General features: G+C 54.1%; 6 protein-coding genes across 6 annotated transcripts; 2 read left to right on the top strand and 4 right to left on the bottom strand.

Moving 5' to 3' along the window:
* Positions 1-208: 208 nt before the first annotated feature.
* Positions 209-1,909, bottom strand: EsH8_VIII_000740 (uncharacterized protein; the record flags this gene model as incomplete). Its single annotated transcript, XM_083269782.1, has 1 exon — positions 209-1,909. The coding sequence occupies one exon, from the start codon at positions 1,907-1,909 to the stop codon at positions 209-211; it is 1,701 nt and encodes a 566-aa protein (XP_083129550.1).
* A 930-nt stretch (positions 1,910-2,839) lies between these two features.
* Positions 2,840-4,447, top strand: EsH8_VIII_000739 (DEAD/DEAH box helicase; the record flags this gene model as incomplete). Its single annotated transcript, XM_083269781.1, has 1 exon — positions 2,840-4,447. The coding sequence occupies one exon, from the start codon at positions 2,840-2,842 to the stop codon at positions 4,445-4,447; it is 1,608 nt and encodes a 535-aa protein (XP_083129549.1).
* Positions 4,448-5,700: 1,253 nt separating this feature from the next.
* EsH8_VIII_000738 (uncharacterized protein) lies at positions 5,701-8,894 on the bottom strand (the record flags this gene model as incomplete). The annotated part of the gene is made up of 6 exons (XM_083269780.1): positions 5,701-6,513; positions 6,568-6,765; positions 6,823-7,500; positions 7,554-8,015; positions 8,072-8,341; positions 8,400-8,894. The coding sequence occupies 6 exons, from the start codon at positions 8,892-8,894 to the stop codon at positions 5,701-5,703; spliced, it is 2,916 nt and encodes a 971-aa protein (XP_083129548.1).
* A 6,884-nt stretch (positions 8,895-15,778) lies between these two features.
* On the bottom strand, positions 15,779-18,436 carry EsH8_VIII_000737 (uncharacterized protein; the record flags this gene model as incomplete). The annotated part of the gene is made up of 1 exon (XM_083269779.1): positions 15,779-18,436. The coding sequence occupies one exon, from the start codon at positions 18,434-18,436 to the stop codon at positions 15,779-15,781; it is 2,658 nt and encodes an 885-aa protein (XP_083129547.1).
* An 883-nt stretch (positions 18,437-19,319) lies between these two features.
* On the top strand, positions 19,320-20,207 carry EsH8_VIII_000736 (Haloacid dehalogenase-like hydrolase-domain-containing protein; the record flags this gene model as incomplete). The annotated part of the gene is made up of 4 exons (XM_083269778.1): positions 19,320-19,378; positions 19,436-19,464; positions 19,521-19,982; positions 20,038-20,207. The coding sequence occupies 4 exons, from the start codon at positions 19,320-19,322 to the stop codon at positions 20,205-20,207; spliced, it is 720 nt and encodes a 239-aa protein (XP_083129546.1).
* Positions 20,208-20,457: 250 nt separating this feature from the next.
* Positions 20,458-21,007, bottom strand: EsH8_VIII_000735 (mediator complex, subunit Med21; the record flags this gene model as incomplete). The annotated part of the gene is made up of 3 exons (XM_083269777.1): positions 20,458-20,717; positions 20,786-20,900; positions 20,966-21,007. The coding sequence occupies 3 exons, from the start codon at positions 21,005-21,007 to the stop codon at positions 20,458-20,460; spliced, it is 417 nt and encodes a 138-aa protein (XP_083129545.1).
* Between the last annotated feature and the right edge of the window lie 113 nt (positions 21,008-21,120).

Below are 21,120 nucleotides of genomic sequence, written 5' to 3'. Positions count from 1 at the left end.
CACCCAGAGACGGCGCAGGGAATGATACCCGTCGCAGGACGCGACATCTTATAGATCCGACTTTGGTAGGTTTACATTGTAGCCGTACACGCCTCGTCCTCTTCCTCTGGCGAGCATGGTACGGCATCAGGGGGCTCTCGTCTAAAAGCAAATGGATATATCCAAGTCTATGGGTATCAATAACTACTATCAACAATCAAACCAAGGTTCAAGTCTTCTTGTCCTGCAACTTAGTTGTCCCAAGCATCTCCCACTCACTGTAGTATGTTAACCTCTCCCTCCACTGTCGCCCAACATCATATAGGTCTTCTATGTCGTTGGCAGTTCTCCGGCCGCGCTCTGTCATCCGTGGCATGACCAATGATTCCGGTGGTTGTCTTTGCAGGAGCCGCCACATCTCCAACTCGGCTTCATAGCTTGCCTTGGCATCTTCCGTCTCGGCTTGAGCTTCCTGCGCACGCTCGTTTCTTATCCTGTTCTTCAAAGCCTCTCTCGTGCGATGCGTCTCGGGGAAGTCGTAGGCAGAGTAGACAAGAACCTCCCTGGCTTCTTCAATAACTTCACGTTCAGCCTCATCCAGGACAGCAGACGACTTGTCGCTCGATTCGTCCGAGCCCGAGTCCTCATCATCTGCCGATTCAGACGATTCATTTTTCTCAAACTTGATTTCTGGCGTCGAGGGCCTTTCGCTGCTGAGGCTAACGTGCTCGGGGGCACCAGGCTCGTGGCGTAGGATGCTCTCCACGCGGTCGTATGGCATTGGCTCGTCGTCCTCCCCTGCCCCATCTTCCGCATCGTCGTCCCAGACCTCCAGTCGCAGTCTACGCGCGCATGTAGCCCAGAACTCGTCGCTATTTCGCTTCATACCCAACGACGCAACGGCCGCCTCGACGTCCTTGCGTCTCACCAGGTTCCGCGTCGATAGCTCCACCTGCCTCTTTGCCCTGATCCTAGACCCGGCTATGAACAGTGTCGCGAGGACAAGTTTCTTGGTGACGGAGACGAGCAGTGAGTGAAAATCCTGCAGAGCGGTTGCCCTGATCGTTGGCGGCTCCTCACTAACGAACTGCCAATTATTCTCGGCGTAGGATGCGTTCATGAATATCCGCTCGGGGAGGCGAAGAAAATTCTTGACTCGCAGGAGTTCAGTGAAAACGAGGCCATGGTCACTTGCAAAGGTTGGGTCCCTTTCGAGGCCGTGATCGCCCTCAACGCGCTTCGCAAGTTCCATATTGATGTTCCAACATTCACCCCACTTCTTCTGCTCGACGAGCTCTTCGTGCCGTTCCTGTCGAAAAGAGATAGCATCGGCTGCTTCATCAAGCGCGTGGCAGCATGGCTGGCTGGTCTCGACGGCAGCAGGGTAGTCTGCCAATTCCAGCGACTCAAGGCCACCATCCTGCCCTTGCTCCCTACGTTTGACGGCATCCTGGAGCAGGGCGATGTACTGGCGGACTTCAATCTCACTTTTGGTCTGTATCCTGGCCGATATACCCGGTAGGTCGTTCTTGCCGAGTCTGGAAAGCGATTCGAAAAACTGCTTCTTTTCAAACGGGGTCCAGACTGTCAGACCGATTTGTGACGGGGGCAGTTCCTCATCTCCTGCCACTGCAATGTGTTTCGTGACATGTTCAATGTCCCTATTCAAGAGATCCAAGTAGCTGTTGTTGAAAACACCCTTGTGGCGTTTGAGAACAGGCTCGACGATCTCACTTTGAGCCCGTCGTTTGTGCGATGAGCGGCCGTCGCGAGTGACGATGCCATCGTCGCTGGATGATTGTGCAGAATGCGCAGATTCCGTTCCTCGATGTTGGGTTCTTTTCCGTTTGGAAGGTGAATACTCAAGGTCCTCGTGTTCTCCAATGTCCTCCTTGTCGGGGAGATACTCGGCTTCCGGCTCCATGCTCATCTTCGTCTGGTCCTCTGATGTCGACGATTCGGTCTATGCGGTGTGAAGCGTACATGGTGTGATGGAAACACCAGCAAAAAAATTTTTATGCCAGAACAAGCCAGGTCGAAAATTTTGAGTGGCCAGGTTGAGCGAGTGTTATTCGTGGTTGCCTTGAGGATACATTAGGTCGGTTGGTTGTCATGAGATGAAAGTTATCTCACTCTAGAATGAAGATTTCCTGGTCTGCAGTCCAAAAGATAGGGAACTCGGCTGAAGATGCTGCTTGTACCCGTCTAGTGTAACTGCACCTGATATGTGTATGTTAATGTTAGTGATTGGCTTCAGGTACCTCCGGTCAAGTGCAGTTTGTTAGTGTGGGTCCATACCAAACCTCTGATTGGAGTATCTACCTTGCCCTTGCTGCTAATCACGTACCCCCTTGGATGATGACTTCAAAGGTATCGACTTCCTCTTCAGTTTGAGCTTCAATTTAGGATGAAAGACAATGCAATATGATACAGTCGTTGGTAAGAAAGCTGTTGCAACCATATCCATCGAGTTATACGTCTGGATTTATCCTTCGGCCTAAGCAAGGCATCCCAATACGTTTACCACACCCTGTCCTGAGATATGCAAGCTCAAAGATTCAGTTGAGAGACTATCAGGAAGAGTGTATCCAGTCAGTCTTGCAATCTCTCAAAGATGGACATAAAAGACTTGGGATATCACTGGCCACTGGTAGCGGCAAAACGGTACGCCATGTGCAGTCACTCAGAACAACCCAAGGCTAACTCTTCTCAGGTGATATTTACCCAGTTGATTGAGAGAATCCAACCAAGGCGAGGACTTGCCACACAGACCTTGATCCTTGCACACAGGAGAGAGCTCGTAGAGCAAGCAGCAAGACACTGCACCAATGCCTACCCCAGTAGTTCCGTGGAAATTGAGATGGGTTCGATGCACGCCTCTGGCACTGCGGACATTACCATCGCCAGCCTGCAGAGTATTACGTCCGGGGACCGACTGAGGAAGTTCAACCCAAGCAGGTTCAAACTCGTCCTCGTCGATGAAGCACACCATATCGTCGCTCCAGGCTACATGCGTGTCCTCAGCCACTTCGGACTCGACATAAAGAGAGCCGACTCGCCATCCCTTGTGGGCGTCTCTGCTACCTTTTCCAGGTTCGATGGACTGAAGTTGGGCGCTGCCATCGACGAGATCGTCTATCACAAGGACTACGTCGACATGATTGGTGATAAATGGTTGTCAGATGTGGTATTTACCACCGTGGAGTCGACGGCCGACATATCCAAGGTCAAGAACGGTGCCAACGGTGACTTTCAGCAAGGAGAATTGTCCCGAGTCGTCAACACGGATCAAATCAATGACATCACCGTACGAAGCTGGCTGGCCCGGGCATCGGATCGGAAGTCGACCTTGGTCTTTTGCGTTGACCTCGCGCATGTTGCCGGGCTGACGCAAACGTTCCGAAAGTACGGGTTCGACGCGAGGTTCGTGACGGGAGACACACCCAAGGTGGAGAGAAGTGATATACTTGAAGCATTCCGAAAGGGGAAGTTTCCTGTGCTTATAAACTGCGGAGTCTTTACTGAGGGGACGGATATCCCGAACATCGATTGTGTGGTCCTTGCTCGGCCGACACGTTCTCGGAACCTTTTGGTCCAAATGATCGGTAGAGGGATGAGACTGCATAAGGGTAAGTTGGACTGCCATGTGATCGACATGGTTTCCAGTCTCGAAACTGGCATCGTGACAACGCCGACGCTGTTCGGCCTTGATCCAGGGGAGCTTGTCGACAAAGCGTCGACGGCGGACTTGCACAAGATCAAAGACAGGAAGGAGGCGGAGCGGCTCCGGCAGCAGCACGCCTACTCCGAAACCTCGACTCCTCAAACCACCGCTCCCTCGGGATCGGTCACCTTCACTGACTACGGGTCTGTTTTTGATCTCATTGAGGACACATCCGGCGAGAAACACATCCGGGCCATCAGTCAGTACGCATGGGTCCAAGTCGGCCCAGACAAATATGTCCTCTGCGCCCCGAGCGGGTCATACATCCGGCTTTCCAAACTAGAGGCCGAGGCGGGAAATGGGCAGCAGCGGCAGACGCCTCTTTGGCAAGCCGTTGAGGTGAGAGCCCTACCTCCCGGCGTAGGCAAATCGCCTTATGCGGCCCCAAGGGAACTTCTTAAAGCGTCGACCTTCGCCGATGCTGTGCACGGCAGCGACAAATACGCATCTGAGACGTTCCCACACGTCTTCATCCATCGGTATCAACGTTGGCGAAAAGGACCCCCCACGCCAGGGCAGCTTGACTTCCTGAATAAGCTCCGGCCGAAGGAAGAACCCCTTGCCGCCGAAGACGTCGACAAGGGCAAGGCCACTGACATGATTACCAAGATCAAGCATGGCGCCAAAGGCAGGTTTGCCGGCATCATGACGGAGAAGCGCCGTTTACAGCGGCATCATCACAAGAGAGCTCAGCAAGAGGCGCGGGCCCAGCAGGAAAAGGTGTCTGTTGGTCCCGTTGCCTAGTGAGTCTGGCGATTGATGGCATATCACTTGTTTATGGGTTTTGGATGTCGATTGTATCAACAGAAGGTGTGTAACTATAGTAATCTTGGGTAAATTAGCTGCTATGCCTGTATTATAATGATCTGCACTGCACGGAATGCATCAGGAGGCGAAGTGCTATTCACAACGATTTTGTACAAGACATCGATGCATGTATGGATAGATCTGGCGCGATATTTCAGTGCGGTAGCCAGGAAGATACTCCTAGGAGTGGGCATATACCAGCTTCGTCACATCGGTTGGACTGATGTGCAAAATAAACCCGTCGGTCACTACTCTTTTCAGGACGAACTCTGCAAATATCCATGTTCTAGAGGCACCTGTAACCACCCTTCTTCGAGTTCTAAGCTCGATGCCGTTGTGAGCCCCTCGTCAGCAGTAATTGCTTGCTCAAATAATTCAGACGCGCATGGCTCACCAAGGATGAAGCTTCACGATGTCACGCATGAGGGACAGTTTGCTTGATCGACCATGGGTATCATTGCATGTCAAGCCGACCTAGAAGGTGCATAGGTTTCCATACAGTTCCATCGTCATCACTCCCGCTTGCAGTTCGGCAAACCACTGATATTTGCACCACATTGCCCACCGCCATGACAATTTTCCCTTTCACCGCCTGGCGGCTTCGCTGGGCCACACTGGACCAATCCACACACAAAGAGCATGAGCCTTTTTTCATCTTTCCCCCAATTTGACACTCCAGTCCGGCCTCTGCTCCCAGTGGCTATACATTTCCGTCTCTGAGGCCGCAGAGTACTAATGTTGAAGGAGCTTTAGGTTGACTAGATCCACGAGAGTCGCATGACCTGGCAACTGAAACGCCATATTCGAGGCAGTAGGAGAAACCACATGACCCCTCGACCTTTTTCTTTTTCGTATCTTTCTCTGACCGTGGCCAGAGGAAGCGCTGATAGCATCAAACATTCAAAATCAAACCGCGAACAAGGTATCTTTTCTTTTTTGTCCTCGGCCTTTCGACCTCGGGGGTATAAAGAGTGGACGTGAGATCGTGCGAGAAAAAAACCATCGAAACCCGAAAAAACAGACGAAATCAAGTCAAAAAGCAAAAAAAACAGCAAAACATGAAAGCATCAGAAAGCAAGCAAAACATAACTTCGGCCGACCGATGCATCGGAAGCAACGTTCCGGGGGTATTGTACGCCAGGGTATATCCAGCCGGGGTATTTTGCACGTAGAGTTTCTAAGATGGGAATCTAACGGAAAGGTCCGATGGGACCGGGGTATCCAGAATTCGTAGAATGAGACGTAGAGGGGCGTCCGCTGTCGCCGGACGCTCGAGTGCTGTGACGTGGCGTAACGTCACCGGGATGGGGAATGGTCAGTTTGTCGGAACCATTCCCCAGAGGGCGATGCGCCCAAGGGTGGTCATCATCTGGAAGATTAACGCCGCTATCGTTCCAGGGGTTTCTGTCCGCGTTGAAGCTGCGGGTGGACTCGATCGAAATGAGGGAAGACTTGGAAACATTGCTGGATCCCTTGAAGAAGTTGCCGTTGGTCGAGTGGGAACTGTTCTTTCGGCGATCAAGGAATGACGAGATGGAGGTCATGCTACCAGGCTTACGCAGGCGGTCGAAAATGGTGCTTCGCTCGCGAGCAACCTCCCCCTCAAAGGCGGCTTTGGTAGGAGAATCGGCAGCGATCGTAGCAGGAGCATGCTGGAGAAGCTTCGAGTCAAAGTACTGAAGCGAATCCTCGAAGGAATCGGACTTGGGCCGGGGGATGGAGCCCTTCAAGATGGTCACCTCCACGCCGGCCGTCGCAAATTGGGCGAGCAAAAAATCAATCGCGTCACGGAGGCCGCCGGCATTGTTGCGAGTGAACGTCCAGCGCAGGGCGAGAGCCGGCAAACCACCCTCCGAGTCGGCATCTTGGTGAACTGTAACCTCCACTTCGTACTGGGTCTTCAACTTCGGAACAAGGTCATGAGCAAAGCTTGGCGACTCGAGGAACTTGATCAACTCGGGAGTACGGGTGAGAACCAACTCGTGGTTGTCAGGCACCATGCCCTAGGGGAATTGTTAGTACAATGTTGGGCCGATGCTGGTGTCCGAGATACATACCAAGAATTCATCCACGCAATGAGGGACTTGCCACTGAGGACCAGTCACAGTAACCTCATCGCTGGCCTGCTCAGTACTGGGGAAGACAATCTTGCAATTGTACTTGCCCTCCAACTCATCAATCTCGCCGAGGCGGGCGAGGAGCTGACGGTGGTAGAGACGATCAACGTTCACGATCTGAGAGGTGTACTCGGAGTCCTGAGAGAAAGTCTGTCAGTGATGGGGCGCCATAGCACTATCGGGGGAACTACTTACGGCTCTGTCGACCATTTCTAGAATCTCGTTCTTGACAGCATCGAGATTCTGGGCGTTTCTGGCCGGGGTGCGGCAGATGACATTGTCAACCTTGACATCGTCGTCTTCGCGACCCATGCCTCCTCGATCCATGGCGTTGGAAAACTTGACAAAGACGGAGTGCTTCTTCATGATTCGCTGGATGTGCTGTCCGCCAATGCCAATAATTCGCTTGTGGTACTGGTCAGGGACATGGAACGAGATGGAAGCAGGCATCTCCTGCTCAACCAGGGTGAGGCCCTGCTTCATCGAATCGTAGCCAGCAGCCATGACATCAATGTTGAAGTTGTACTCGTTGAAGCCGTCAAAAATGATTTGGACGCTGCTTTGGCCCATGATCTTGTTGATCTTTCCGTTCTTCTTGCCGCTCACAAATTCCTTGTGCTCGTTGGCAAGCTCAATCTTGACACGAATTTGGTACTGAGACTGGACGAGGAACTTAATCTCGGACATGACCATCAGCGCAGCTTTGACGGCATCATCGGAACCAGTGATGGAGAAGTTCATCTTGTCAAAAGACAGATCGGCGTCCGAGTTCGCGCAAACATCACCGAGCATGGTTCTAACATCAGCCGGGTTGGGGAGCTGTCGACTGTCGGGCTGCTGAATCCACCAGGCTGCGCTATAGAACTGTCCAGCCTATAGTATTTTGTTAGACCTGGCCTGCAAAGGCGTCCTTTACAAAAACTTACCAAAGCCATGATCTCGCGGACTGTGCGCTCAACATGCAGTCCTTCGCTGCCCTGGACTCGCACCATATTGCGCTGGCTCGCTAAAGGAGGAAACAAGATATAAGTACCGTTGGCTTCGAGGATCTTGCGGACCTTGTCCAGGCGGGTAAGAAGAACGCTGTCGATCTTGGCTGGCGCAATGGTGACATCCTTCATGTAGAGTCGAATGCGTGAAACCGTCTCGTGGAGTTTCTGCTTGGCTAGCTCAATGGCCTGGGGGCTTTCTCCCGTAATATAGATGTCGGTAGGGTCTCGGCGGCTTGCACCGGGCGGGCAGTACCGGTACATTTGAGAGAAGGGCGGCGGGAAGTAGATGGCAGTGCCGGTTGACGACTCAATGAGTTTGATATTCTTCCTGTGGCGACCGCACACGAGCTGATGAATCGACAAGTCAAGCTTAGTAGCATCGACAACTCGGCCAAGCTGTATTGCGGTTAGCAAACTGAGACATAGGCCGATCGTTGATTGGCCGGGCGTACTAGAGTATCAATCTGAATGAGCACACGGGCCTTCGCATGCTCAACAGAGAGAATATCACCGTAGATGGCCACTCGCCATCTCTGGTCCACACGCATCTCGGCGTCACCCGTCATGCCGTCGACGACGGGAGTCAGCTTGGGGCCCAGCAGGAAAATGTCGACGCCGCAGTACTTGGAGATGTAGTCCAGGGTATCCGTCACTTGTTGCTTCAAGGCGCCGGCAGTCAGGTCACAGACGAGATGGCCTTCGACGTCGACAGTGGTGCAACGCTAAATCCGTACAGGTTAATCCAAGTCCAAGACCTACGCCATGTCTTCAGAAACCTACCAGGACAGTCTGGTTGTCGTTCAAAATCGTCTCCCTGCTCTTGTGAACCATTTCCGGGGTGCCCGACAGGCACACGGTGGTGACCTGCTGTCCCTTGGCATTCTTGGGCGTCGTCGAGATGACATGAGCCTCGATCTGGAAGGGGCCGTTGGTGATATCCTTGCAGACCTTGCGTAGGTTCGCGAGGTTCTGGGTGTGGACGGGTAGCTCGTGAACCTGGACGTCGTCGGCCGCGTCTTCGGGGTGTGTCCATCGCAGAACAGCGTCGGCAGTCGCGTGCAGAACATCCTCGGTGTTGGGACCGGCGAGGTCGGAGGCAAAGGGGACGTTGAACGAGTAGTGGATGATTGGCGTCGGGGCGTCGAGTGGCTGAGGGGAGCTTATTGAAGCAGACTGCTGGGGAGCTGTATCTCTTCTCGGGTTCATGGGGTTCATGGGCATGTTGGGACGACCCATTCCAAAGTTGGGGCTCATCCTCTCGGACCAGTGACGCATGTTTGCCAGTTTGTTCATGATGTGGGTGAGGAAGACAGCCAAAAGACGGGGAGGGGGAGGCCAAAGGAATGGACCGTGGACCGCGAACGACAATTGGGGGTATTCGAAAGCACAAGAAGAGGGCAAGGCAAAAGAAAAAAGGAAAGGGGGGCGGGAGAAAGGAAGAGGGTGTCGCTTCTCGAGGCTCTCACTCAGACTCGACGAGGGGCCTGTAGAGAGGGAATTGTTGGAGAGAGATGTTGGGTGAAGATGTGAGTGTGGAAGAACTCAGAGAAGAGGAGTCGGGAGATTCAGACAGACGGCGAAGATGGTCATAGGTGGTCAAGGCCACACGGCAGACCCAGGCCAGGCATTGGAAGGCAGGGCATGGCATGGCATGGCATGGCCCGGCCACTCCCAGTCCCCCGTCCCCCGTCCCCCCGTCCCAGTCCAGTCCAGTCCCAGTGTCCCAGTGTCCACACTTGAGTGCCAGTGCCCAGTCCCAGTCCCAGGCCAACTCCACTCAAAAATCCATCCAGTCCATCCATTGCAGTGGTGGCCCCCCTTCCCAGTATCCCCCGTTCCGATACGTGGATGCATGTAGAGGTACATCCGCGGCCGGGCTAAGGTGACGGTATTCTGATGTATCTTTCCATCGCTCTCTGTCTTGGTCCACGGACACTGGAAACCGAACGGGGCCCCTGTTCCACTGGCTCAACTCCCTTCAGGCGAGGACCACTAGTAGAGTTTCCCCCGGCGAAACTACCAAACCACCAAACCTTCTCCAGCCCACATCCCACTGCCCACTGCCCAGGGCATATCACCTCACACAGATTGAGGGTAGATCCAGTGACAGGAAGACCCTCGACGACCCAGGCACGGTTCCCTGTCATCTTTGGATACCTGCCGGGAACGGTGTCCTGAGGTCTAGATTACCCTGTTGCAGCGGAAGATACCTACCATGACACCCCCAGTGCACGAGGCAGGCTCCGTCAGCGCATCTCAAGGCCACGCACGCATAAACACACATGCTCGTTACTCCAAGTCTCCCGACATCGTCGCCCTCTGCCCAGTACCTCCAGCAGCTAAGGTAAACATGGGTGATGTACCCATGCACGGCACACCCTTGTTTTCAGTTACATAGGCAGCGGCCGCAGTTCACTGGCTCTTGCCGCTGACTGGTGGCAGGGTTCGCGACATCCAAGTGGGTCGCTACCGAGGGCGATACCGACGATATGTACCCTCAGGCGGTTCCCTGTGCAGCAGTGTACCTGCAGCCCGTTAGTGTCTGCTGAGGCACCCTGTACATCGTAGTGCCCTTGTCCTCATTCCACCCTCTTCCACCATTAAATCCAACAAAAATAAGACTACAACACCCAGAACGCTTGATTCTGCTGCATCCAATCCAAGGCTCACATCATGCTTTGAGGTTCCATATTACCACAGAGTATTACACTACTATGTATTACTGGAACCCCACGATTGCTGTCCCATTTTGAACCGTGGGTTCGCAGAGCCATGGGAGTCGGTAAACCAACAGCAAAACGTTTACTGACCCGGCTCCCAATGTGTCTTTAGTGTAAAGATCGGAACATTCCAGTCCTGGCGCCCACGGTGATAACGCGTGGTGATCGACAGGTGAAAGCACGGGATTACCATTTATCAACAGGCAACTCGACTTCTCCGTGTTACAGCGGCCAGATGTACGCAGAGCCTGCCGCTGTGCATGTATTCCACGCGTATCAAGGGCGCGTGCTGCGTGGAGGGCCAAGTTCCAACCTGGCAGTGCAGATCAGAGACAGGTCAGACACAGACAGAGGCCGACACTGGCGCGCGTGGTGTTCCCGTAATCATGGCAGCATGACATTCATCGAGAACACAGCAGAGCAAAGTCGTGCCCATCTTTCATGGCAAATACGACGCCTCTCAGTCAAGCCGAGTAGGGTACAGGATAACAGGGAGCCAGGGGTCTTGCTTGATCGACCAGGATACCTACTGGCAATAGGGCTGTGTCCTGCCTTTTGTCTCGTTTAGTCTGTGTCCGGTGCCGTGTCCGATGTCCGGCTGTCTGCTCAACTTTTTTATTACCTTGCGGTAGCCGAGTGTGTAAGTACCTTTACCTTCTGCAAATAAGCTCAGGCATTTGGAGATGGTAAGGGTCAAGCCAACGTCATATTGCAATCTCCCGTTCCCGGGCACAGCCCCAGGGGCATTCGCTATCTTACGTACTTCTCGACTCCTCGGCGGCCATGAGATTCCCGAAGCCGCCGATTTCAGCCAGTCATGTCGACCATCAAGTTGGCGAGAGAGGGAAGCAACGCAACAAAAGGTCGTGTAAAGGAGCACGAGGGTCATATTGCGTGGCATGCTGCTTAATGAGGAGGCGCCAGGCGGGATGTGCGTGTGCGCTCCCACCTCACCTTTTAGGGAAACATCGATGGGCCCGCGGATACTCGGAAGCACGGCCGCTATGTACTCACAGGTACCCGAGGCGTGATCTGTATGTAACCCTGGAGAGGTGTCACTTTTGACTACATCCTTTCTCGGACACCCAAGTCAAACAGTCATCAGTCAAGCTCAAGCACCACTCACCAACCCACCTGGACTCTCGAGGTACGGTACCTCGTGCAGGAATGCAAGTTACCAGCGTCTATTTCTGCTGCCTGTCGCTCCCGTCGTCCGGAGAGAGGAGAGACATGCAAATACATACCGTCAACAATAAAAGGCAAGAAAGATTAGATGACTAGGCGTCCCTTTCTGCTTCGTCTCGTCCAGGTCTCTTACCTAAGGGTAAGGCACTATGGCACACGACATCTCCAGAACGGACAAGCTCGGCCAGGATTCCATTTCGCTGATTAGGGTCCGGCAACCCCACCCCATCACCAAATTCATCCTTCATAGTGTGTTGCTTGGCCGGACGCGCTGCACTGCCCGCTGCCAACAGCTGATGAGACCCTCCCTCGTTTCGCCAGGAACGCGATCCTAGATTCCTAGCGCTGGGCACCCAACACGATAGCCAACATGAACAGCCCGCAGCCGGGAGCCAGCACCAGCTCGATGGTTACCGCCTGCTGCTCGTTTCCGTGGGCCCGTCATCGTCATGACTACCAATAACGTCACCGTTCTCTCTCTACATGCAATGGGGTCAGATGGCAATCCCTTGCGGGAACCTATGCTCTCCAACATAACCCAGTCTTTCCCCATGTTCTGGGCCAATACAGCTGACATCGGCTGGCCGATGATCTATTCGTGCTTCCGTCGGCGGCCAGTCCAGTTTGTAACCCAGCTTATACCACTTTCGGAGAAAACCACCTGCCACCAACAAACGGCCTGATCTGGGCCGGCCGTCGCGAATTTGGTCGCGTAGTCAGGCCACTTACTGACTGCTGTCGATCCATTCATGGTACACTACTCCGAGCACATGCTGGCCACATTCAGCCGCCTCGAGAGTTCAGACCGTCCTCCTGCCGACTCAGGTCCCCGCCAGCGGTCGTGATTCTCAACCTTTGCGTTGCCGCATTTAGCAATCCCTTACTTGTCGCACGTTCCATTCGTTGAAATTTGGATCGGCCAGAACGCACAAAATGGGCACCGCTGCTTCCCAAAAGGTCACTCCCCGACATGTTGGAGCTTCGACTGAACTTTCACACCTCTTGCCCTGAAGTCAGCCAACACCCCTGAACCCTTGGGGCCCAATTCTTCCCCTCCTCCCACGCCTATGCGTCTCAAATAGTGGGCGGTGGCGCGGGGAGCTCGAGCCTCGAATGAATGCTTCCCGAATCCCACCGCACCATCCTTCCACCTGCGGACCGTGACCGTCATCTGGCCAGTCACCGGTGCAGTCGGCGTCTGTTCCAGTCCTCAGGCTCATCGATAGGGCCGCCTCGGTGCGCCGGCACTACACTGTGCATGTCCCGGTCACGGCACTTGTCACTGGCCCTCCTACTCCTTCTCTCACCCTTCCTCATTGCTGGTTAGCTGGCGAGCCTCTGAGGATTTAGGGCACCGCGAGAAGACGAAGCACTACGCCTGCATATGGAGGTATGGCTCTGAGGAGAGGGAAGGGCAACTGAAACATGTCAGGCAAACACCACCGATGCCATAGGTTGGGGCTTCCCTCGCGGACTACTGCGTACCTGGCTCTGTCTGGAGTTTGGTACCTTGTTAGCAGAGCGATCCTACGTATGGTGTATCCCAGGATAGTGCCCAATAAGTCCATGGTCGGTATAAAAATATTCCCCCGTTATGTTTGTAAGGTTGACGGGGAAGAAGTACGGAAAGAAGTACGGAGATTTAGTAGAACCTTTGAGGCTGCTGCTCTGGAGATGAATCCCGTAAGGGCGATTCTTCTGGAGGCCATGTGCGTCGCCCGCAATTGTGAAGGTCTTCGTCTTATGCCAAGATATATCCATACCTTTTATCCCACTACCAACAATAACCCGATCTGAAAGTCCATCTCCCTCCAGCACTACAACCTAGGCGTATGTTGATGGCGTCCTACACCCACGCTCCAAAGAGTAACGCCTGCTGCTGGAGGCACTTGCAGAAACTTTGATGGGAGGACTGAGGAGGTAAGCAAGCAGGCAGTGCGCGACCGGCGCGAGCGAGGATGCGTGACAGGGGATGGATGCGCTGGGTTCGGGCAAGCAAACGCAAGTCCCGCTCAAAACAAGCCAACGTTTTTTTAAAAACACCACGACTCTTTTGGGGGGGGGGGCTGTCTTGGGTGCACCCTCTATCAATTTCGCCGAGGTAGGGAAAATGTCGCGGCAGTTGTATTGTCGTCTGGTTCCTCTTTCCAGGCGCGCTCACCGCGCCTTTTTATTTTTATTTTTATTTATTTTTTTAAACCTCTGCTTTCTTTTCTTCTTTCACTTGTGAGTGTCTATGCTACCAACTGCAGAAAGCAGCATCCGCCGCCGGCGAATCGGCTCGCGAGAGGAGACGACGATTCATTCGGGGGTGTGTGTGTGTGAGTCGGTTTCTGCTGCCGCCCGACATCAGCCAAATTACCTTTTGCCATGCTATGTATGCATGGTGCGGATAAGCAAGCACCTGCTGGCCCCTCCCCTCCCTCAGTCCTCTTAGCGCTCGCGGGGGGCCGCAATTGACGGGAAAGACGGACTGGACCCTCCCCTTCCAAACACTGATGGGCAACGCGGACCCGGCCAGCTTAGCTCTGGAGGGGTGATATGTTGGATCGATGATCCCGGAATGAACGTTTCAACCTCGAACCGGTTCTTCCCCCACTAGCACACACACATATATGCTACAGCAACACCCGAGCCCAACAGAACACAACGACGAACGACTCAATGCCGTTTGTCCGGGGGAGGGGGGGGCGGACTTTGTAGCGGCGACGCTGACTGGTATTGACGGGGGGCGGCGGGTGGACAAAAACAGTGTCTGGCATGCCTGATGCAAGGGCTGCCGTACGTATAGGTAGTGTTACGGTGGCCGGACCCGCCGGGGGCAGGTGCATCTTGAGCAATCGGTTTAAAGTGTGCGTCGGTAGTGTACTGTCCACCGCCCCCCCTTGCTGGCCTTCTCCCCGCTACTCAAGGGAACGCGTCCGATATTATCAAGACTAATTAACGGATTTAACTTCGCTTATCTGTGCCAGAACATTCGCGCGAGGGAGATATAGAGAGGAGAGAGAGAGAGAAGAGGAAAAGAAAGTAAACACAACAAAAACAAAACGTCAGACCTTGGGTGATGTTTGTTGCTCAGAGACTACACGAACACACCACCTCCGTCTCTATCTGCCGAAAACAACCACAAGGTAAGGGGCACCGATCTCCCTCCTCGGAAAGCCGGCCTGCGAGTCTTTTCGCCATACGACCCCAACCACGCCAGTGCTTCCTCGATCATGGCATTTCCTCCCCCCCCCTGGCCCCTTAGGACACAGATCTTCCCTTTCCCTGTCTCCAGTTGGAATCCACACACACACACACACACACAAACAACAACTTGATGCAGGAAACGAAACGGGCCGGCCATACGAGGTAAGAGAGTAGGGGGGGATAGAGAGGAATAATGATAATAAAAATAATAAAAAGAGGGGGGAAACCGTGCAGGATGACTTCACAAGAGGGCAGAATAAATCCTTCTGACGTTGCTTCTTCCTCCGCTCCCGCCGCCGGACCCTCTCCCCTTGCCCCAGCAGTGATGCAACCGCTAAGCAAACCGCCGGATCCGAAACTCGATCAACTCCAGGCTCCTCCCATCTTTTGTTTTTCTCCTTACCCTCTTTTTCTGCTCCTTTCCCACCCCCATCCCCCCAGGGCTAACCGTTCGGGGCCGAGGGGCGCTCACCGGCTTCCTCCTCACTTCCTTCCTGAAGCACCATGTGTGTATCCTGAGCGAACAGACAGAGCGGGAGCAAAATGTTTCCCCGTATCCACAACCGTAGTGATCGATACACGGTGCTTGAGAAAAGTCGAGCCCGTGCGTTTGTGTCTTGATATGAATGATGGTCCTCCTCCAACCAGGGAAAGTCAATCATGCGTCGCTCGGTTTTGTCAAGTTAGAAAGCCGAGTCTCGACCCAGGAGACGACGCCGCCGGTGTCATTTTTTGGCCTCTAGGCCAACTCTCTTTTCCGGGTCAGGACTTTATCATGTCACGTCGACCTAGTCGTTGGTGGTTTTGTTCAAGTCCAAGCAGGCCCAGCTTGTTTACATTATATGTGTACAAGGTACTGTTTTGTACACCTTGTGATTTTACAAATGAATCCTCTGGCAACGGCCCTTGCCTATTAACTCCTTTCCATAACCAAGTTGTGACCTTCAGAGTATCACCAATCCTTGTCCCCGACTCCGCCCAATAACACCAGTTTTTGTCGTGTTTCGACACCGCGTACCAGGAATGTTTGCATCAACCTGTCGCAGACCAACAGTAGGCCCTTTATCGGTATACCTGCCGTGGAGCCTCATCCGTGTAATAAACCTCTTGCGGGGCTACCCTCGGTCGTTCAATGTACGATACCTCCGCCTCGGCCCGACCCGGGACCGGCTGCCCGTAGTACTGCTGCTCCACCGGCCTCACGCTATACTCCCGCCGCACCGCCGGAGGTTCAGCTGGCCGCACGCTGTAGGAACGAGGACCCGGCTGAATCACCTCCCGACGGGCTTCGGGGTGCATGGGTGCCGAGGCATAGTCTTGTATGGGTAGCTGTTCCGGCCTGACGCTTTGTACCCTTCCGTATTCCCGCGGCAGCTCATACCGTATTGTTTCTGCCGGCCGAGCCGTTGTCGCCCGCATCATGTACTCCCTCGGAGCTTCTTCAATGATCCTCCGCTCCGTTCCACTCCTGATCTGTATGTATTCTTCACCTGGCGGCGCCATTGGCCTCGTTGAATATTCTCGCTGTCTGTAGATGCGATGAGGATCCGCGACGGCATACTCGGGCTGTGTGACAACTCTGCGTGGCGCCGCGTACAATGGCGATGCTCGCTGGTAGATGACATCATCGTCATGGGGGTTGGGCCCTGGCCGTCTAGACTCGGCTCGAACCGGCGCTCTCTCATAGATGATCTCGGGCTCGCCAGGTCGTAGCGGTGACGGTGCGACCGACTGGTGAACGACGCTTGACGGCTCGTAATACCTTCGGCCGGTAACGGGATCTACCACAACCCTTGCGGATGGTGCTTTGGGTGGTCCCATCAGCGGAGATGCTCTTTCCCTCATACCAGGCGAGCGAGACCTCGCACGATCCACCATCGGACGAGCGCCCATCCGCGTGACTTCGTAGCCATCGCGGTAGTATCGTATAGGTTCCCTACCGTAGCGGTCGACGCTAGCTGGAGACGTTGTGTAAACCTCACTTGGGGCGGCGTGAACCGCATACACGCCCGGTGACTGCACTCGTCGGATGTATTCAGCGCCACTTGGGACGCGGGGATCTTCGGCATACTCTCTTGGGTACCCGAAATCGCCAGTCGCCGCGGCCTGACTCACTGGCCGTGGATGATACTCCTGAGTCTCGTACGCAGGCGCGGCGCCGTCTTCCCTGTAGGAACGAGAAAATTGACGCTCTGGCTGGGCATAACGAGGCTCCTCCTCTGCCTGTCTTCTTTGTCGCTTCTGTGGTCGGATGAAGGACGGCGCACTCATGGGAGATGGCGATCGCGGCTCTGGCTTGATGTATGGCTCCTCCGGCGCTTGCCGAGGTACCCTTTTGTTGTTTAAGGTGTTCTTCTTCTTCTTGCCCTTCCGCTTATCTCCGTTCCGTCCTCCTTGTGGCGAGCTATCTGGACTGGAAATGATATTGGGCTCATTTCGCAGTGCTGCAACTTGAGCGGTGGTCCCTTGGAGGATGCCCACTTCTTGGGCATCTACTGCTGAACCCCTGGCCATTACCAGAGACGAGACATGGGCAGGCTGTGGCGCTATGGGGGAAATGTTCTGGGCGCGAACTTGTATCAGAGGTGAAGGCTGGCGAGCAAACATAGACTCCCTAAGTTGCTGGTGACCTGCTGCGGGTACAGATCTATCAGCACTGTCGTCAAGGTCCATGAAGCCTGACTCCTCAGATCGGCTGGCATTTCCGCTCCCACCTCCTGATGTAGATGCACCCGTGATATCACCTCTCTCGGTTCGCTGCGTCGTTCCTACCGACGGATATCGATCATTTACAGACGGGGCGTCGGTTCCGCTTGGGATGGGTCGGGTTTGGGAAGGGATGGAAGTCGAAGCTTGGCCCTGTGGCTGATGAGTAGCAGACGCATGGGAGTGCGAAGAAGGCAGGCCTTGTTGGGCCGTTTGACTTGCTTGTACTTGCATCTGGCCATGGAATGGCTGGGCGGCCGCGGAGGGTTTGCACGCCTGCGCAGCAGCATCCGAGTCGTTACCTGCGCGGGAACTGCGGAGCGAGGAATCGGGCGAGTTGTGTTGGGAGGAGTAGTAAGAGTTCTCATCAAAAGAGTCACTTGCAGCTGAAGTGTTAGCAGCAGCCAGTGCGGCATTGGCAGGCGAGGGAGCAGCAGCTTGAACCAGAGTCAGGGCCTTGGACAGAACATCCGAGAGGTCGAAGTCGGCTAGAGGCTCCGACTGCGCCGAGGCCTTCAAAGACGCCCGGCGTTGATCAACCTCATCTCGCAGTGCGCGTTCAAGACGTTGTCTCTGGAGCTGGATCTCAGCCTTGATCAGGTCATCAGATTTCTGGAGAAAGATAGGATTGATCTCCATGTTGCCGGAGCCAAAGGGTCTTGCAGGCAGGTTCGCGTTAGCGGGAGGCGGGTTCCCCAAACCAGGGAGAGACGCGTGTTGCGCGTTAGACGCAAACGACTGCATGTGCCCAGCCTGGTAAACCTGGGCTTCGTTTCCAGCGGTTCCCTTTGCGGGTGTAGAAGGGTGTGATGAAGATGCTACTGCAGAGGCGTGTGCTTGTTTTGCCAACTGGGCAGCCACCTTGATCTTAGGATGCGCGCCAGCGAGGATAGCATCGCGAAATTGCACCACTCTCTCGTACTGCTGTATCTGGTGAACTTCATCCTTCGAAAGACCCAACAATGCCACATTTGCAGCCATTGGAGGCATGGTGGCGATATGGCCTTGGGCCATGGCGACGAGCAATCTGCGCAGGGATTTCCCTTTGCACTCAGATCGGCAATCAAACAAGAGCGCGCAGGAAAGAAAAAAAGGAATCCAAGCACAAGACAGAGATACCAGTATAGTGAAGGCCTGCACTGTTGAAATCACACGCAATACAGTAATTCTGAAAAGATTTCTGCAGTGCCGTGGAAGAAGACGAAAATAAGGTGCGCTGGTGGATGTGTTGAAGAAAAGAACCGAGTCGTCAGGGTCCACGGTTCTCAGATCTGATGTTTGCTTGTGGAAATTTGCTTAAAGGGATGCGCCTCACTAGGTGAATGTACCTTGCCATCCCGTTACAGACATTGATTTCCACTAATAGTTGCAGTGATGCAGTTAGGCAGTGCGTGGGCCGTGCATCCCTAACCTCGGAGCTTTTTCGTCAGAGGGGCCACTATCTTTGAGCGCTAACGTTCCCGGCTGCTGGGAACAGCTCCCTATGGCTGCCTCTAATTACCTCAAAGAGCAACGTAGTATCTATCCATACCATCTTGTCGGTCGGCGTGAGTCAACCATAGAACACTTCCGCCAAACTATCGTGCAAAGCCTCACAACCCCTCAAGCTGCATTTGTAAGCCAGCGGCAGGGTCTTCATTATCTGAGTCTAGAATTGGGAACATAAGAGGTGCTGTCAAGTCCCCGCCCAACTGGGTTGGTTTGCTTCATGCCGGCCAGACTCCCACCACGCATATTCAGAAGCTTCTCTTCTCCAGCCCGACCTCTCCGGTCCTTTTGTTCACAACCAACTCGGGTTTTCACATCAAAACGCTCAATTGAGTCTTTGAGGCCAGCTGTACTGTCACCCTCTTTCTTTCGCAACAAACCAACGCACGCCTACTACTCTACCTCAACCATGGAGCCCAACAAAGCTCAGACAAATGGAGTATCAACTCCCAAGCCAGTGCTTTTCTTGTACGTCATCCCTAAGTAACATGTATTCGATCGTGACTTGAGCTGACAGCCGCAAAGCGATATTGACAACTGCTTGTACCCCAGAAGTGAGTTCTGACAGATACAAGACTCCGTGCACGGGTAGAAACTAATGCTGGCTTAGGCTCGAGAGTCCAGGACCACATGGCACAGCTCATCGATGAATACTTTGCAAAGCACCTCTCTCTCTCCTGGGATGACGCAGTAAAGCTACACAAGGAGTACTACACCAACTATGGCCTCGCCATCGAGGGCCTCGTGAGACACCATCAGATCGACCCCTTGGAGTACAACTCCAAAGTTGACGATGCTTTACCCCTCGAAAATATTCTCAAGCCCAACCCTGAATTGCGGAAACTGCTCGAGAATGTCGACAAGAGCAAGTGCACCATGTGGCTCTTGACCAATGCCTATGTAAACCACGCCAAGCGCGTGTTGAAGCTCCTGGGCATTGAGGACCTCTTCGAAGGCCTGACGTTCTGCGACTACGGACAGCAGCCACTGGTCTGCAAACCCGCCAAGGAAATGTACCTCAGAGCGATGCGGGAGGCGGGCGTCGAGAGAATGGAGGACTGCTACTTTGTCGGTAAGTGAGATGGCTGTTGCATTTCGCGGATCATCACACACTGACTGGTGTCTAGACGATTCGTATCTAAACTGCCAAAAAGCCCAAGAGTATGGCTGGAACGTGGCACACCTGGTGGAGGAGGGACTGCCCGTACCCAAGACGCCGGCGTCCGCGCATCAGATTCGGCACTTGGGAGAACTGCCTGACGTCTTTCCCCAGTTCTTCAAGTCGAAGAACCCTTGAAGACTTTTTCTTTGCCAACAGCCACATACAACGATTGAACGACCATGGACGGACATGAATGGGTGAGACGGAAGGGGAGAAGAAGGCCGGCGAATAAAAGACTTAGAGATGTAGAACCATTGTTTCGTTGGACTGGGTATCGCTGAATCTACAGATATCCTTAAACATACCCCCTATTTTAACCTTTTTCAACGCCAAAAACACCCCGCGCGCAGAGCTACCGCTGTTTCCTGGTGGCCGTAGAACTTAACTACGGCCGCCGAATGCTCCTGATAACCTCGTCAAGCTTGGCCAAAACCTGATCCTTCTCCTTGATCGCGTCCTGCCTCTGCGCCTCGGCAACCTTCAGCTCGTCCTCCAGCTCCTGGATGTAGCGCTCCTGGTCGGCCTCGCTGCTGTCCAGACCCGGCAGGCTGGATATGAGGACCTCGATCTGCTGCTCCTTGATAATCAGGTCGCGCGACAGCTCGGCAAGGCCTTCCTTGAACTCGTCTGCGGGGAGGGGGTCGACTGTGGGCAAACCAGTCAGCAATTGTCGGCGGTGTTCAGGGCTGTAACTCGCAAGAAGTGCAACTTACCCTCCTTTTGTTCCGGGTCTTGCTTAACGTCTCGGATCTTATCATTGGGACCGAGGAGCTCGAGGTCGTGACGTCGGTGGACGAAGTGGAAGCTTGCGACGAACTGCTGTGCGAGCTGGTAGGACTGTGTCAGCGATTGCGACGGCGCAAACTGTGTGGGTAACGCAAGGCTGCTCGTACCTGGTCCACAGCGTCCTGCAATTGAGTAAGTCTGTCGCCCATCGCGCCTGGTTTGCAGTGTGGGCGTTGGACACCGTGACGTTGTATTGACTGGGAGTGACAGACAAGGCTGCGATCGCGAGTGGTAGTTGCGCGGGGCTGCTTCGGGGCCAATC

This window comes from Colletotrichum jinshuiense, chromosome 8 (assembly GCF_051148585.1).
Source record: "Colletotrichum jinshuiense chromosome 8, complete sequence".
NCBI lineage: Eukaryota > Fungi > Ascomycota > Sordariomycetes > Glomerellales > Glomerellaceae > Colletotrichum > Colletotrichum jinshuiense.
This window is presented reverse-complemented; position numbering and strand designations above follow the sequence as displayed.